The 16605-nt window shown below is 44.3% G+C and overlaps 3 protein-coding genes and 1 pseudogene across 8 annotated transcripts in view; 2 read left to right on the top strand and 2 right to left on the bottom strand.

The window, feature by feature from the left end:
* The window catches only part of nhej1 (non-homologous end joining factor 1), a 21667-nt gene extending 11679 nt beyond the window's left edge, over positions 1 to 9988 (bottom strand). Inside the window, exons 1-6 of one of the 5 annotated variants that reach the window (XM_022762939.1) lie at positions 9922 to 9988; positions 3474 to 3632; positions 2768 to 2980; positions 1645 to 1866; positions 1322 to 1460; positions 439 to 497 (exon numbers count right to left, since the gene is read on the bottom strand). In XM_022762939.1, coding sequence (XP_022618660.1) covers positions 439 to 497; positions 1322 to 1460; positions 1645 to 1866; positions 2768 to 2956 — 609 coding nt within the window. In that variant the 5' untranslated portion in view covers positions 2957 to 2980; positions 3474 to 3632; positions 9922 to 9988. Of the gene's footprint in view, positions 1 to 438; positions 498 to 1321; positions 1461 to 1644; positions 1867 to 2767; positions 2981 to 3473; positions 3633 to 4562; positions 4648 to 5115; positions 5197 to 9921 lie in introns of those variants that run through there. The other 4 variants (XM_022762938.1, XM_022762937.1, XM_022762936.1 and 1 more) reach the window with 4 other exon arrangements.
* On the top strand, positions 6239 to 11842 carry LOC111234752 (E3 ubiquitin-protein ligase TRIM39-like). Of its 2 annotated transcripts, XM_022762933.1 has the most exons (3): positions 6239 to 6345; positions 6455 to 7821; positions 11562 to 11842. In XM_022762933.1, exons 2-3 carry the CDS (start codon positions 6472 to 6474, stop codon positions 11604 to 11606), a joined length of 1395 nt encoding a protein of 464 aa, XP_022618654.1. In that variant the 5' UTR covers positions 6239 to 6345; positions 6455 to 6471; the 3' UTR covers positions 11607 to 11842. The 2 variants fall into 2 exon arrangements, with proteins under 2 accessions (XP_022618654.1, XP_022618656.1); XM_022762935.1 differs by lacking the exons at positions 6239 to 6345; positions 6455 to 7821 and adding an exon at positions 9996 to 10088 and having other exon boundaries at positions 10198 to 11842.
* Positions 11843 to 13733: 1891 nt separating this feature from the next.
* LOC111234751 (tubulin alpha-1A chain-like) lies at positions 13734 to 15578 on the top strand. Its single transcript, XM_022762932.1, has 4 exons — positions 13734 to 13832; positions 13949 to 14171; positions 14262 to 14410; positions 14485 to 15578. The coding sequence occupies exons 1-4, from the start codon at positions 13830 to 13832 to the stop codon at positions 15463 to 15465; spliced, it is 1356 nt and encodes a 451-aa protein (XP_022618653.1). The 5' UTR covers positions 13734 to 13829; the 3' UTR covers positions 15466 to 15578.
* Positions 15579 to 16018: 440 nt separating this feature from the next.
* LOC111234769 lies at positions 16019 to 16549 on the bottom strand (annotated as a pseudogene).
* Between the last annotated feature and the right edge of the window lie 56 nt (positions 16550 to 16605).

Raw genomic sequence — 16605 nt, 5'->3', positions numbered from 1 at the left:
AAGAACAACTGATAATGATGGGAATGTCATTAGTTTTACAGATCTTTAAAAGTATTAGTACTGTACAGCCTCACAGAGCACCTAGCCTGGCTCATCACTCTACTGTTGGACCAGCGCGCGCACACACACACAAAATACACACACACACACACACACACACACACACACACACACACACACACACACACACACAGAAAATTAAAAGACTCAGCTCCTGGCCTCGTCCTGATTGGCTGACGGTAACGAGCAGCGTCTCTAAAGCGTGTGACGGCGGCTCGTGTTTCAGTCGGACAGAGCGCTGCTCGTCCTTCCAGCGGCCGCAGTGTTTTATCATGTGGTTCTCGCCGCGCTCGCCACAGCCGGTTAACGATCGGGAATGGAGCAGAGAGGACGGTAAAAACAGAGCTGCGGTGTGTGTGTGTGTTGCTGACCTCTCACCTTTGCCATGAAGTCCTCTCTGTAGGTCTGCTCCTCAAAAACATCCGTCTGCAGCCGCTCTGAGTTCACACACACACACACACACACACACACACACACACACACACACACACACACACACACACTGTGAGCACATTATAAAAGGTCTGCTACAGTTCAACCTTCACTTTAACCACATGCTTCCCAACCTGTGGGTGGAGACCCTCCTTGGGGTCCTCTGTTAAATCCAGAGGACGATTGAACAAATATATTTCTGTTTCATAAAGTTCCTTTCACCTTTTACATCTTTAGATCTTTTAAAATCCTTCAAATCAAACAGGAAACAGGAAGAAATACTCTTTTAAACTGTGTTTAACTCCACATCAAGGCCATAACCTGTGATGTGGGGTCACAGTCTGACTGTTGTGACCCCTGGACAAAGTTAATGCTCAGAGTTTTCATAGAAAAATATTGCCAGGTGTCTGAGAGCAGCTGAACTTCCTGCAGACAGTCAGTGTATCTGAGTGCGGATGATCCAGATCAGATACAGTCTATACTGAAGAAATATAACTATATGCAAGGAGCAGATTGGGCTCCATGGATTCTCCTGGATTTCAGTCTCTGACCGACATGGTGTTCAGAGAAACACCCACATTTTCTGATTATTATTATTACTGATTTCTTTTTAAATATTTAAAATAGAGTCATAAAATGAAATAGTGCTGATTTATTCTGAGAGGGGAGGAACTGCCAGCTGCTGTGGGATGTAAAAGTTTTGTTCCAGCTGTTTTTAACGTGAGTTAGAATCTGTTCGACAGCTCACAGTAAACAGCAGCGCCGCCTCTCTCTCTGTACTGTTTACTCCATGTAAGTCGTGTTATGTGTGTGTGAGGTGTGTGTGTACCTCTGCTGAGCGTGGCTCCGTTCTCCCTGTAGTCCTGGATCTCTGCGTCCTTCCTCACCAGCAGACCTCCCAGCTGCTCCACCTGCCGCTGCAGCAGGCGGCTCATCGCCAGCAGGGGGCGCACCAGCTGAGCGCACACCTGAGAAACACACAGGAGATCCTGTCAGAGAGAGACCGCCATGAGGTTTTAGCTGCTGCATCCTCCTCTACATCAAACTCAGTTACTAAAGTGCTTGAATCTACAGTCGGTAAAACCACGCACCAACACTGAACCATCACAGGTTTTAAGGCTGCAACAACCAACGCCGACACGGGGAGCGTACCAGTGTGACGGAGGCGGGGGTGCAGTGGAACTCCCAGTAGAAGGGCAGCCCTGCCAGCTCGCTCTTCAGCCTCATGCTGATGTCGCCGTCCTCCTGTCGCGTCAGGGAGATCTGAGCCTCGTCATCAGCTCGCTCTCCGCCTCCGGACAGACAGGGCTGGACCACCGCACACAGGTGGGAGAAGAACGCTTTGACGGGGGCTCGCAGGCGCCTGTTCAGCTCCTGGCGGATGACGACAAACAAACAGGAACTGATTCAAGGGCAAAAATCATCATTAAAGATCTTTAGTTGGAGAATTAAGAAGTGAATTTTATCTTTTCGCTGTTGGCAGATTTTATATAATTATATTTGATACTTTTTGGTACCGATGATCAAAAAATTTGAAATGCTGACGAACTTTAACACCTTTATTAATTCTTTTTGTCACAGAAGCTTTGAAAAGAAAGCAAGATGGCCGACGTCTGATGTAGGTTACATGTGCTTTATTAGTCCTTTATTGGAGTCTGACATAGACACTGGAAACAGATATTATTGGATATTATTGGTCATTATCTACAGATTGCAGAGCAGTAAGTTTTAACTTATTGAGAGCGTTTATAAGTTAATTTGAATAAAGTTTTTCTCAGGTTTAATATTGTTTGAAATCTCGTCTTTAATCATTTGTGGTTTTATCACAGAAAGTTTGTTTTGTTTTTCTGTATTTTTGGATTTGTACTTTCATTTGAAAGTGTGAGCAGTTTATTCTTGATCAGCTTTATGTGGAGTCAGTCAGCATGTGGACGTGTTTGTGCATGAAAACAATCATCGTGATGCTGCTTCCTGCAGAACTCCTGAGTCAAACAACGGTCATCATTTAGGAGAAGTAGGTACAGCGAGTCAAATCCTAACTGACCTGTAACTACAATTTTATATTTCCTGCTTTGTCTTTGCACCGATCTGTAATTTCATAAATGCATCTTTCCCTTTTTGTAAACAGCTGGTGTCTTAGCTGTTGGCCACTCTTTAGATTTTAAAATGGTGGCGAGATCCTCGAAGGCTGAAGTCATGTGTGAAATAAAACCCTGAATAACGCCTGACAGCAGGTGAAGGTGCAAAACTCAATCCTCTCCTGTTTTCTACAGACCTGTGCTCGGCTCTGGATGGCAGCTGAGTCCATCCTCTCCTCCCACACACAGGTCATGTCAGTCAGCAGGATGTGGTACGCCGAGTCTCCAAACCAGATCTTAGCGAGGAGCCGGCAGCCGCTGATGCTCACAGGAAGCCAGGGACGCTGGAGGAGGACGTCAACCGGGGCTCCGCTGACCTCCATCATGGCGGCAGGTACGAAACAGACTCACTACACGGAAAAGAAACACACACACAGTTTCTGAGAGAGAAAATATCTGTGGACACACAACTGAAGAGAAGAAGTCAAATACAACTCCCATGGTGCATCTCAGTGAGTAACATCCAATCACAGAGCTTCAAATCATGTGTATCCTTGTTAAACTGGAGAAACTTAATTAGGGTTCCAACTAATGATTACTTTCATTATCGATTAACCTGCTGATTCTTTTCTATAGCAACACATAAAAGGTACAGGATATAGGTTTGTTTATTTCTTAGAGTGCAGCTGATATGATGAATTGATCACCTGGAAATTAACCCTAGATTGTTCAATAAAGAAAATAACAACAGTAAGTAAAGGAAACACAGATATTCAATGTGGCAGATCAACACTGTGGTTTGGCTCTGAAAGTGGATGCCTATGAACACCCACACCCAAAACACAGTGTCACTTTCTTTTTCACCTAAACTCTTTTTTTATTTATTTTTTTTGAATCACTCACCCCCAAGGAATGCGCCCCCAAAGCCTGGACTGAGATCTGTTAAAGCCGCGACAGACGCCGTCCCTGCCGCATAATCACCACCTTGCCCCGGGGAGACCGCAGTGGCAGCTCCTGCGGGCTACCGGCTCCTCTCTGCTGATCTGTAATGGGGCTGTTTTTCTGGGAAAGAAAAGAGGTATTTCTCGTCAGTAGCCATTTGACACACTCTCGCGCGTTTCAGAGGGTGACTCATGCCAATTTGGAAATCGCAAAAATACCAAATCAGTAACTTTAAGACTACAATATACAGCCATACAAAGCTGGAAACGGATGCCAGCGGTTAGAGAGTGTCCGGGCAGGATGTTGCCCTGACACGCTCCGTTCTCGCCTGCGAGCAGAGAGCGTCACACCAAACCCCATTCATAAATCTCAGAGTTTAAAGTCTCCCCTTGCTTCTCAGCACACACTCGTTGTATATACCGTAATATTTTGAACCGTGTCTGCATCGTTAGAAGCTGCTCCTTAATTCGGCCACCAACTATCAGGTGCAAACAGTGACAAAATGTGTGGAAAAACACCCACATTTTTAGAGCTCTGTTGGAATAAATGCTACGGTTGACGTACAAAACAACAACGGAATAAACAGCAGTCGTACTGACATAAGTACAAGTGTATATGTCGTGTGTATTCAGAAACTGACAGGCTTTTAGAACTGACTTGCTAGAAAATTCAAGTGGAAAGAAGCCGGTAACGACAGAGGATCACACCAAACTGAATTCACAAATCTTAGATTTTTAAAGTTTCCCTACTTATAAGCAAATACAGCTGTGAGATAGCTTATTATTTTAAACCGTGACTGCATTTGTATGAGCTATACTTCAAGTCGGTGACACAATTAGCGATATTTATAATAAAAATGCCAACTTTTAATCATAAATGGCCCGTGTTGCTAATTCTTGACCGAAGAGGGGAGTTAGCTAAGAGTTTGTTTTGCTACGGCTGTGGATTTTGTCTGATATAACTAAACGTTGTTCAGTCATTATTCAGCCACAATATCTTATAACACATTTAAAAACACGATAAAATATGGAAAAACAAGTGTATCAGTACTTTAAATGTACCAACATTAGCTACAAGAGATGCAGCCAAATGCAGCTCCCGCGCCGGGTCTTGTTGTGTTACGCGTTACAACGACGACGTCAAACAACAGCGTGTTTCAACGGTTCCGCTTTTAACAGTCCGACTAATAAATGAAGAAATATCTGTCTGTTTTATGAAAAAAGTCTAGCGATGGGTTAAGATGTATGGGGGGGAAGTTATACATGTTAAACAATACCTAATAGAGCAACATTTATTTACTAATGTCTGTTATAGGGCATTACTTCCTTTACATCAACAACCTCCTGAACTAACCTGTTTTTACCGCTTTCTTAGAGCAAATGAAATCTAGTGAAGGTGTCCATATATTTAGGTACATAATTTGGCCAGTGACACAATGTTCTGCGCCCCAAAGCACTGAATCTGAAACGAAATTATCAAAAAGGACAATGTAATATTAATGTAGACTTTCAGCTTTAATTCAGTTAATGTAGTTTCACAAAATATTGCAGTAACCGTTTTTTATTTATTATTTTATAATAACTGCAAGAAATTATTGCCTTACTGTTTGTAACGTTAAATTTCCAGCAAAAAAAGAAAGAAAAGAAAGACGAATAGAAAAGGGGGAAAACTTCGGTCGTTCTCACAGCTCAGAGGCATGATGGGAATACCACTACTGCGCATATTCAGTTGGCAGGATGTATACGGAAGTAACCCGGAAGTTAGGAACTTAGGAACTTTTACACGGCAGGGGAAAAATTCCTACAGAATTGAGAAGGCGCCGTTCATGTTTATATTACGTTTATTACTCAAAAGTTGTTCATGATTTTTGCAACATATTACCGCTTTTGTCCCCCGCCAAAAGTTTCTGTTCACCGTAGTTAGAGACTGAAAAACTCGATCAGACTCAGCTTCAAGCCAAATTAACAGCTTCCAACACTAACTACATGTTGAACAGCTGATCATTGTTCAGATTCAAAAACTATAATAATGAACTAATAATAATAATAATAAAACAGTAACAGTACTGACATAACGAGTTGATATGCATTCTGTATTCAAACACTGACAGGTTTTTAGAGCTGAGTTTTTCTCGTTAATTCAGGTCAAAAGAAGCTGGTAACGACAGCTAATCACACCAAACTACTGATATTCATTCATTAACGTTTTCTGGCTTATAAGCAAATACAGTTATGAGGCAGCTCGTGGTTTTAAACTGTGACTGCATCTGTATGAGCTATTCTTCATTTATTAAACAAAATGTCACTTTTAATCATGAATGGCCTGTGTTGCTAATTCCAGGCTGAAGAGGGGAGTTAGCTCTGAGTTTGTTCTGCTGCCGCTGTGGACTTTGTCTGATAGAATTGAATATAGTTGAGTCATTATTCAGCCACAGTGTCTTATAACACATTTAAAGACACGATGAAATGTGAAAACAAGTGTATCAGTACTTTAAATTTAACATTCGTTACGACAGATGCAGCTCCTGCTGCTTCTTATTGAGAGTTACGGATTAAAACGCCGACGTCAAACAACAGAGCGTTTCAAAGGTTCCGGTTGTCTGACTATGAGCGGAGGAATCTCTGTCCCTGTAGACTTCTGCACAAACTCCTCCCCTCATCTGACTCACCTGAAACAAACCAGGAAACAGGTTGTAGTTCTTCTTCTTCACTAGAGAGAGACAGAGTGAAAAACAGACGATCAGATTCAGCTTCAGACCAAACTAACAGCTTCCTCTGAGAGAGTCCAGCTACAACACTGCTGCTTCCACCTGCTGATACTCCACACACTGAAGGTGAGTCGGATAAAAACCAGGACTCCAAAGTGAAAGTAAACTTCAGTGAAGTTAGTAGAGGGGGGAGGGAGCCATGACTGACTGTACTTTCTGTCTGCTGTGTTCGCAGCTTCTCTCAGGGACTAAATGGCTTCCAGATCAGAGGAGGATCTCTGCTGTCCGGTCTGTCATGAGGTCTTTAGAGATCCTGTTGTTCTGTCCTGCAGCCACAGCTTCTGTAAAGACTGTCTGCAGAGCTGGTGGAGAGAGAAACAAGATCGACTGTGTCCAGTTTGTAAGAGAAGATCTTCAAAGAATGATCCACCTTGTAACCTGGTGTTGAAGAACCTGTGTGAGGCCTTCTTACAGGAGAGAGAGCAGAGATCTTCAGAGGCTCTCTGCAGTCTGCACTCTGAGAAACTCAAACTCTTCTGTCTGGACCATCAGCAGCCAGTGTGTCTCGTCTGCCTGCATTCAGAAACACACACCAACCACAAATTCAGACCCATCGATGAAGTTGCTCCACAACACAAGAAGAAGCTTCAGGAAACTCTGGAGCCCTTAAAGAAAAAGTTAAATGATCTTAAACAAGTTAAAGTGAAGTTTGATCAAACAGCAGAACACATTAAGGTCCAGGCCCGACACACAGAGACGCAGATTAAGGAGCAGTTTAAGAAGCTTCACCAGTTTCTAGAAGAGGAAGAGGAGGCCAGGATGGCTGCACTGAGGGAGGAAGAGGAGCAGAAGAGTCAGGTGATGAAGGAGAAGATGGAGGCTCTGAGCAGAGAGATAGCAGCTCTTTCAGACACAGTCAGAGCCACAGAGGACGAGCTGAGAGCTGAAGACGTCTCATTCCTGCTCAGCTACAAGGCTGCAGTGGACAGAGTCCAGCAGCGCCCCCTGCTGGAGGATCACCAGCTGGGCTCAGGAGCTCTGATAGACCAGGCCAAACACCTGGGCAACCTGCCCTTCAACATCTGGAACAAGATGAAGGACGTGGTCTCCTACAGTCCTGTGGTTCTGGACCCAAACTCTGCTCATCCAGAACTCATCCTGTCTGAAGATCTGACCAGTGTGAGACGAGGAGAGAGTCAGAAGCTTCCTGACAATCCAGAGAGGTTTAGTTCTTACTGCTCTGTCCTGGGCTCTGAGGGTTTTAACTCAGGGACTCACAGCTGGGACGTCGAGGTTGGAGACAATACATACTGGATACTGGGTGTGTTAGAAGAGTCTGTCCAGAGGAAGGGAAATATACGGTCTGGATTATGGAGTATAAGGTTCACTGTAGGTAAATACTCAGCACAGTCACCACCAGCTTCATCCATTGTTCTCTCAGTGAAGAAGAAGCTCCAGAGGATCAGAGTGAATCTGGACTGGAACAGAGGAAAACTGTCGTTCTCTGATCCTGATACTGACACACACATACACACCTTCACACACACTTTCACTCACAAGATGTTTCCATTCATTCACACTCTTGTTAACCTCCCAGTGAAGGTGTTACCACTGAAGGTCTCTGTGACAGTGGGACGGAGCAGTTAGAGGTAAAGAGGATGATTATATTGATCATGTCTCTTAAAGGGAAAAGTCAGTGACTTGAACCTGTTAAACTGCACCTGTCCTCCTGCTCTCCTTGTTCCAAACACTCCTTTGCTTTTCTTTTACTTTCACCTCTGTTAATAATCTAGTAATAACAACCACTATGATAATAATAATGATGATCTGTTCTGTGTCACTAAGTGTGCTGGTGTTTCAAAATAAAAGCTTCTGATAAAACATTTCAAAGCTGTTTATTTGTGTTTTGATGAAAGCCTGTACAACAGAGCCCTGCATTAAATACTACTTTTATACTGAAGAGCTGTAAAGACGGTGACCCTTGTTCAGATGAACACTATGTGTCAGTATTAACAGTAAATCACAGAACATGAATTTAAAAACTCCTGCTGTTTTTCTGAATCAACCAGATAATTATCTGCACTGTAACAAATTCCTGTAAATTTACGGGGAAATTTCAACAGTACAATCCTGTTATCTTTAAATGCAGTATATTACTGTAAATTTCTCTCATGAAACAGTATTAAAACAGTAATTCACAGTATTTTTTGCAATGCATTTTGGGAAAACAGAGCGTGAGACACTTTGATTGGACAATGCAGTTTTGATTTTCTTCTATCTTCATCCTTCAAATGAACAGGTGAGAGCCTCACACATCACATTTCCAATCAAGTTGTATTGATTATCTAGTAGAAAACCATCAAACAAGACGAGTTCTTTTACTTGTAATGTGAGTCTTTAAGCTACTTTAAGCTTTTCTTTATGTTTAGGATTATTTGGCTAAAATGAAATGTATTCAGAGTGAATGTAAAGAGCATTGGACTCAAATTAAGTTTAAGTCATTTGAGATCAGAGTCTGAGCTGACACACACACACACACACACAAGCTAACAGTGAGTACTTTCAGCTAACGTTAGCTACTTGGATGTGCAGCTGTACAGGTGCTAAGTGGTAGAAAATCCTTGTGTTGTGATCTGAAAACGTCGGTAACACTGTGATGTTAACTGTCTCTCACCTGTTTCACTGGCAGTTTCACCGTGTGACAGAGAGAGGAGCTGGACTCTGATCCTGATCCTCCAAACTACAGGGAGACTCTCATCTTCACTTTACTTTGTGTTAGCATCTGCTAACTGCTCGTCTCCAAAGGACGCTGCTGATTTTATTTAGCTAGGGAGACTCTCATCTTCACTTTACTTTGTGTTAGCATCTGCTAACTGCTCGTCTCCAAAGGACGCTGCTGATTTTATTTAGCTAACGTGACTTTACTGTCGGGACTGAACTGACCGGGAGCTTGTTTGCTAATGTTAGCCAGCTAGCTAAACTGTCACCGTGTGTTACTTCCACTATTATTACACTGAACAGAGCAGAAATAACGTGGCTGTTCAACACGGTTCAGTTCTCCATCATAACACCTTATAATGTAGATAAGAAAAAGAAGCGGAGGAATCTCTGTACCTGTAGACTTCTGCACAAACTCCTCCCCTCACCTGACTCACCTGAGACAAACCAGGAAACAGGTTGTTCTTGTTCTGGAACAGAGGAAAACTGTCGATCTCTGATCCTGATACTGACACACACACACATACACACCTTCACACACACTTTCACTCACAACATGTTTCCATTCTTTCACACTGGTGTTCACCTGCCAGTGAACAAGAGTTTATATTTGGTTTGTTTTGCCTTTTTCATTTTACTCATGGTGTCATTTTTAATTTTTATTCATTTCTTTGTTATTATTTTTGACTTTGTGTGGAGCCATGAAGACCAGCATACTGATGAAGATCCACATAAAAACACATTGATCAATAACTACATGTTTGAACAGCTGATCATTGTTCAGATTCAAAAACTATAATAATGAACTAATAATAATCATAATAAAACAGTAACAGTCCGAACATAAGAACAAGTTGAGATGCATTCTGTATTCAAACACTGACAGGTTTTTAGAGCTGAGTTTTTCTCGGTTGTCTGACTATGAGCGGAGGAATCTCTGTCCCTGTAGACTTCTGCACAAACTCCTCCCCTCAGCTGACTCACCCGAGACAAACCAGGAAACAGGTTGTAGTTCTTCTTCTTCACTAGAGAGAGACACAGAGTGAAAAACAGACGATCAGATTCAGCTTCAGACCAAACTAACAGCTTCCTCTGAGAGAGTCCAGCTACAACACTGCTGCTTCCACCTGCTGATACTCCACACACTGAAGGTGAGTCGGATAAAAACCAGGACTCCAAAGTGAAAGTAAACTTCAGTGAAGTTAGTAGAGGGGGGAGGGAGCCATGACTGACTGTACTTCCTGTCTGCTGTGTTTGCAGCTTCTCTCAGGGACTAAATGGCTTCCAGATCAGAGGAGGATCTCTGCTGTCCGGTCTGTCATGAGGTCTTTAGAGATCCTGTTGTTCTGTCCTGCAGCCACAGCTTCTGTAAAGACTGTCTGCAGAGCTGGTGGAGAGAGAAACCAGATCGACTGTGTCCAGTTTGTAAGAGAAGATCTTCAAAGAATGATCCACCTTGTAACCTGGTGTTGAAGAAGCTGTGTGAGGCCTTCTTACAGGAGAGAGAGCAGAGATCTTCAGAGGCTCTCTGCAGTCTGCACTCTGAGAAACTCAAACTCTTCTGTCTGGACCATCAGCAGCCAGTGTGTCTCGTCTGTAGAGATTCAGAAAAACACACCGACCACAGATTCAGACCCATCGATGAAGCTGCTCCACAACACAAGAAGAAGCTTCAGGAAACTCTGAAGCCCTTAAAGGAGAAGTTAAATGATCTTAATGAAGTTAAAGTGGAGTTTGATCAAACAGCAGAACACATTAAGGTCCAGGCCCGACACACAGAGACGCAGATTAAGGAGCAGTTTAAGAAGCTTCACCAGTTTCTAGAAGAGGAAGAGGAGGCCAGGATGGCTGCACTGAGGGAGGAAGAGGAGCAGAAGAGTCAGGTGATGAAGGAGAAGATGGAGGCTCTGAGCAGAGAGATAGCAGCTCTTTCAGACACAGTCAGAGCCACAGAGGACGAGCTGAGAGCTGAAGACGTCTCATTCCTGCTCAGCTACAAGGCTGCAGTGGACAGAGTCCAGCAGCGCCCCCTGCTGGAGGATCACCAGCTGGGCTCAGGAGCTCTGATAGACCAGGCCAAACACCTGGGCAACCTGACCTTCAACATCTGGAACAAGATGAAGGACGTGGTCTCCTACAGTCCTGTGGTTCTGGACCCAAACACTGCTGGTCCAGGACTCATCCTGTCTGAAGATCTGACCAGTGTGAGAGGAGGAGAGAGTCAGAAGCTTCCTGACAATCCAGAGAGGTGTAGTTCTTCCTGCTCTGTCCTGAGCTCTGAGGGTTTTAACTCAGGGACTCACAGCTGGGACGTCGAGGTTGGAGACAATACATACTGGAGACTGGGTGTGTTAGAAGAGTCTGTCCAGAGGAAGGGAATCATATGGTCTGGATTATGGAGAATAAGGTTCAGTGGAGGTAAATACTCAGCACAGTCACCATCAGCTTCATCCATTGATCTCTCAGTGAAGAAGAAGAAGCTCCAGAGGATCAGAGTGAATCTGGACTGGAACAGAGGAAAACTGTCGTTCTCTGATCCTGATACTGACACACACATACACACCTTCACACACACTTTCACTCACAAGGTGTTTCCATTCATTAACACTGATGATAAAGTGAAGGTGTTACCACTGAAGGTCTCTGTGACAGTGGGACGGAGCAGTTAGAGGTAAAGAGGATGATTATATTGATCATGTCTCTTAAAGGGAAAAGTCAGTGACTTGAACCTGTTAAACTGCACCTGTCCTCCTGCTCTCCTTGTTCCAAACACTCCTTTGCTTTTCTTTTACTTTCACCTCTGTTAATAATCTAGTAATAACAACCACTATGATAATAATAATGATGATCTGTTCTGTGTCACTAAGTGTGCTGGTGTTTCAAAATAAAAGCTTCTGATAAAACATTTCACAGCTGTTTATTTGTGTTTTGATGAAAGCCTGTACAACAGAGCCCTGCATTAAATACTACTTTTATACTGAAGAGCTGTAAAGACGGTGACCCTGGTTCAGATGAACACTATGTGTCAGTATTAACAGTAAATCACAGAACATGAATTTAAAAACTCCTGCTCTGTTTTTCTGAATCAACCAGATAATTATCTTGTTATTGCAGAAAAACAGGTGAATCCATTACGCTTCAGTAAAAGTCACAATCTCCCTTTCAAAGTAAAACAGCGGTTACATTGATTGCAGTGTATTTACCGACTTCTTAGTGGCTAATTGATGGATATTTATTCTAGTTTAAACTCTGTGTGGTTGTTTTCATCAGTCAAATTACAGAACAATAGAATATAATGTGAAGATATTTGAATTGAAATATGTTTTAATTGAACTTGAGTTAGTAGAACATTGACAAACTTCCACAGACGGTGAGAAGATGTCAAAAAGAGATGCAGGCACACGCTGCTGTTCCTCTACACAACAGCAGGTGGCGCTGTGGTCAGGATTCAGCTGACTGCTGCTGTGTCTGCAGGAAAAGAAGGTTTGAAGTCAGTTCAGTCCCTTCATCAGATCTGTCAGATTTACTGTTATAAACACAAGTGATGCTGAATGATTAAATCCTGTCTGAGAAATCTGTAGAAACAAACTTCCTGCTTCATCCAACAGGAGCTGTGTTTAATATAACCCAGATTTATTAAAGGCCTTTACACCATGTAACGAGCTGAACTTGTCTTGTGTGTTTGTGTGAAGCCGTGTGGACACACTGTGCATCAGGCTACAGGCCTGTTGTTCTGTACATCCACGTTGTTGCTGACATTTTCAGCTTCATACCAGCAGCAGCAGTGTGACCTTCGACGTTTCTATAACAACAGGACACCCAATCATGTGGAAAACACAACAGAGCGGCGGTGGGGGGTGAGAGAATGGGAATAGCAGAGACTGAACCACTGAGACTGTACTGAAACTTTTAAAACTATCACTGTCATCACTTTAACCACAAACCTTTTTACAAGAGCTGCCACCAAAACAGCTTCTCTATTTGCTGTAAAAATACACTATGGTATATTAAAAAAATACATAAAACTTCATAAATAAAATACGAGGTTAAAGAGGTTAAACAGTATTGTATCTCCACTTGGTTAAACATTAAGCTGAACTGCTTCTGTTTAATTTATATTTAAATTACATAAACTACATGGAAGCACAAAACTCACTGATATAATCATTTTTAATCACATTATTAGTTTCAAACAATTATCATTATCAACTCTTTTAGATTATGGACGTATTTTAATTTGTTAAACAAATATATTTTAAAAATTGGTTTGTACACTGCACATACAGGAAGTGACGTAAATGTTTTCAATAAAGAGCAAACTTGAATTTGTTGCCATCATCTCATGACAGATTTGGTGAAACAATTAAGTATCTGTATTTGTGTATTTCTCATGCTTAAATAACCAAAACTGAGGGGCGTAATTCTGCGCAGGATTACTATTCTGTTCACAGGTGATGAGACGATTCTTGCAGGTATTTGGGGATTTCACTGAATATCCTCGACTGACTTTCAGAAGATCTCCGTGGAGATCTGAGGCTTGGAGTTCATTAATCTCAGAGCACTCCACAAACACTAAAACAAAGCATTGTTTGCTTTGTTGCCCGCGTCTTGAATGACTTCTATGTGCCTGACATACGTGGGGGTCGCGGTTATACATTATCTTGGAGCAGGAACTAAGGGTTATTGATGTGTGGCCGAGCATGTTTGCACATTGTGTTCCACGGCTGAATTATTGGCTTTTCCATTCTGCTAAACCCAGTTAACCCCCCCGTCTATCGACAACAGAGCTGGTTACCATAGAGTTTGGAGGAACTATAACTACCAGACAAATCTCAGCAGGCGCACCGACACCGACAGGAGATCCTCAACGTCAGCAGCAGGAATTTATAATCATGGTAAGCCTCTGCAGTTTCACGTCTCTCAAATACATTCACAAAGTACGAAAGCTGTTTCAAACGTGTGTTAGTGACATGGCTGCCACTAACTTCACCTATTTTCTATGCTGCTCCAGAGGGAATGCCTCTCTGTCCACGTCGGTCAGGCCGGCGTCCAAATGGGCAATGCATGCTGGGAGCTGTACTGCCTGGAGCACGGCATCCAGCCGGACGGTCAGATGCCCAGCGACAAGACAATTGGAGGGGGGGACGACTCCTTCAACACCTTCTTCAGTGAGACCGGAGCCGGCAAACATGTTCCCAGAGCTGTGTTTGTGGACCTGGAGCCGACGGTCATCGGTCAGATTATTGTTCTCTGATGCACATTTGTCCTGGAGGTTGAACCGGGTTTGAGAACGACATTGTTTCTTTGGTGTTTCCCAATTACAGACGAGGTCCGTACAGGAACCTACCGCCAGCTCTTCCATCCTGAGCAGCTGATCACCGGAAAGGAAGATGCAGCCAACAACTACGCTCGTGGTCACTACACCATCGGCAAGGAGATCATCGACCTGGTTCTGGACAGGATTCGTAAACTGGTGAGTTTGGCTGCAAACATTTCATTTCTGTCTGAAAGTATGAAAGGAGTTCTGATATATTCAGTGTCCTGCAGGCGGACCAGTGCACAGGGCTCCAAGGTTTCCTCATCTTCCACTCCTTTGGAGGAGGAACCGGCTCTGGCTTCACCTCTCTGCTGATGGAGCGTCTCTCCGTCGACTACGGCAAAAAGTCCAAGCTGGAGTTTGCAGTCTACCCAGCCCCCCAGGTGTCCACAGCCGTGGTGGAGCCCTACAACTCCATCCTGACCACCCACACCACCCTGGAGCACTCCGACTGCGCCTTCATGGTGGACAATGAGGCCATCTACGACATCTGCCGCAGGAACCTGGACATTGAGCGTCCCACCTACACCAACCTCAACAGGCTGATCGGACAGATCGTCTCCTCCATCACCGCCTCCCTGCGCTTCGACGGCGCCCTGAACGTGGACCTGACGGAGTTCCAGACCAACCTGGTGCCCTACCCTCGTATCCACTTCCCTCTGGCCACCTACGCCCCAGTTATCTCAGCAGAGAAAGCCTATCACGAGCAGCTCTCCATAGCAGAGATCACCAACGCCTGCTTCGAACCAGCCAATCAGATGGTGAAGTGCGACCCTCGTCACGGCAAGTACATGGCCTGCTGCCTCCTGTACCGCGGAGACGTTGTACCTAAAGAAGTAAACGCTGCCATCGCCACCATCAAGACCAAGCGCACCATCCAGTTTGTGGACTGGTGTCCCACAGGCTTCAAGGTGGGCATCAACTACCAGCCTCCCACTGTGGTTCCTGGAGGAGACCTGGCCAAGGTGCAGAGGGCCGTGTGCATGCTGAGCAACACCACCGCCATCGCAGAGGCCTGGGCTCGACTCGACCACAAGTTCGACCTGATGTACGCCAAGAGGGCCTTCGTCCACTGGTACGTCGGAGAGGGAATGGAGGAGGGAGAGTTCTCAGAGGCCAGAGAGGACATGGCCGCCCTGGAGAAGGATTACGAAGAGGTGGGAACTGACAGCGTTGGGGACGAAGGAGAGGAAGAAGGGGAGGAATATTAAGAGCTAAGATCTAAGCCACAATTGTATTTCAGTTGTCACAAAACAACAATATCAAACACTGATTCAACTCTTCAAAACAAGAACACAAAATTAAAAATAAAGCTAAACTTCAGCATGTGTCTGTTTTATTTGTGCTAAAAGTTGTTATAAAGGTAATAAAGTCTGTCAGTAACAATGAGAGGACGTGCAGGGACACAGCAACCACCACCTCCCTGTTGTGTGCTCTGTGTGTGCTCCTGCATTGAGAGTGTGTTTGTACACACACACACACACACACACACACACACACAAACACACACCTCTTGAACCACTGCCCCGCCTGTTAGGATCAGCCGACATCCGAGAGCAAAGACGGGTGAGAAAAGAGTAACTAGGGAAACTAAACGGGAGCAAGTTGTGTGTGTGTGTGTTACAAACACCTCTCAATGCAGGAGCACACACAGAGCACACAACAGGGAGGTGGTGTTGCTGTGTCCCTGCACGTCCACTCATTGTTACTGACAGACTTTATTACCTTTATAACAACTTTTGCACAAATAAAACAGACACATGCTGAAGTTTAGCTTTATTTTTAATTTTGTGTTCTTGTTTTGAAGAGTTGAATCAGTGTTTGATATTGTTGTTTTGTGACAACTGAAATACAATTGTGGCTTAGATCTTAGCTCTTAATATTCCTCCCCTTCTTCCTCTCCTTCGTCCCCAACGCTGTCAGTTCCACCTCTTCGTAATCCTTCTCCAGGGCGGCCATGTCCTCTCTGGCCTCTGAGAACTCTCCCTCCTCCATTCCCTCTCCGACGTACCAGTGGACGAAGGCCCTCTTGGCATACATCAGGTCGAACTTGTGGTCGAGTCGAGCCCAGGCCTCTGCGATGGCGTGGTGTTGCTCAGCATGCACACGGCCCTCTGCACCTTGGCCAGGTCTCTCCAGGAACCACAGTGGGAGGCTGGTAGTTGATGCCCACCTTGAAGCCTGTGGGACACCAGTCCACAAACTGGATGGTGCGCTTGGTCTTGATGGTGGCGATGGCAGCGTTTACTTCTTTAGGTACAAACGTCTCCGCGGTATCAGGAGGCAGCAGGCCATGTACTGCCGTGACGAGGGTCGCACTTCACCATCTGATTGGCTGGTTCGAAGTCCCA

This window comes from Seriola dumerili, unplaced genomic scaffold (assembly GCF_002260705.1).
Source record: "Seriola dumerili isolate Sdu_G_001 unplaced genomic scaffold, Sdu_1.0 BDQW01000457.1, whole genome shotgun sequence".
In the NCBI taxonomy this organism is placed as follows: Eukaryota; Metazoa; Chordata; class Actinopteri; order Carangiformes; family Carangidae; genus Seriola; species Seriola dumerili.
This window is presented reverse-complemented; position numbering and strand designations above follow the sequence as displayed.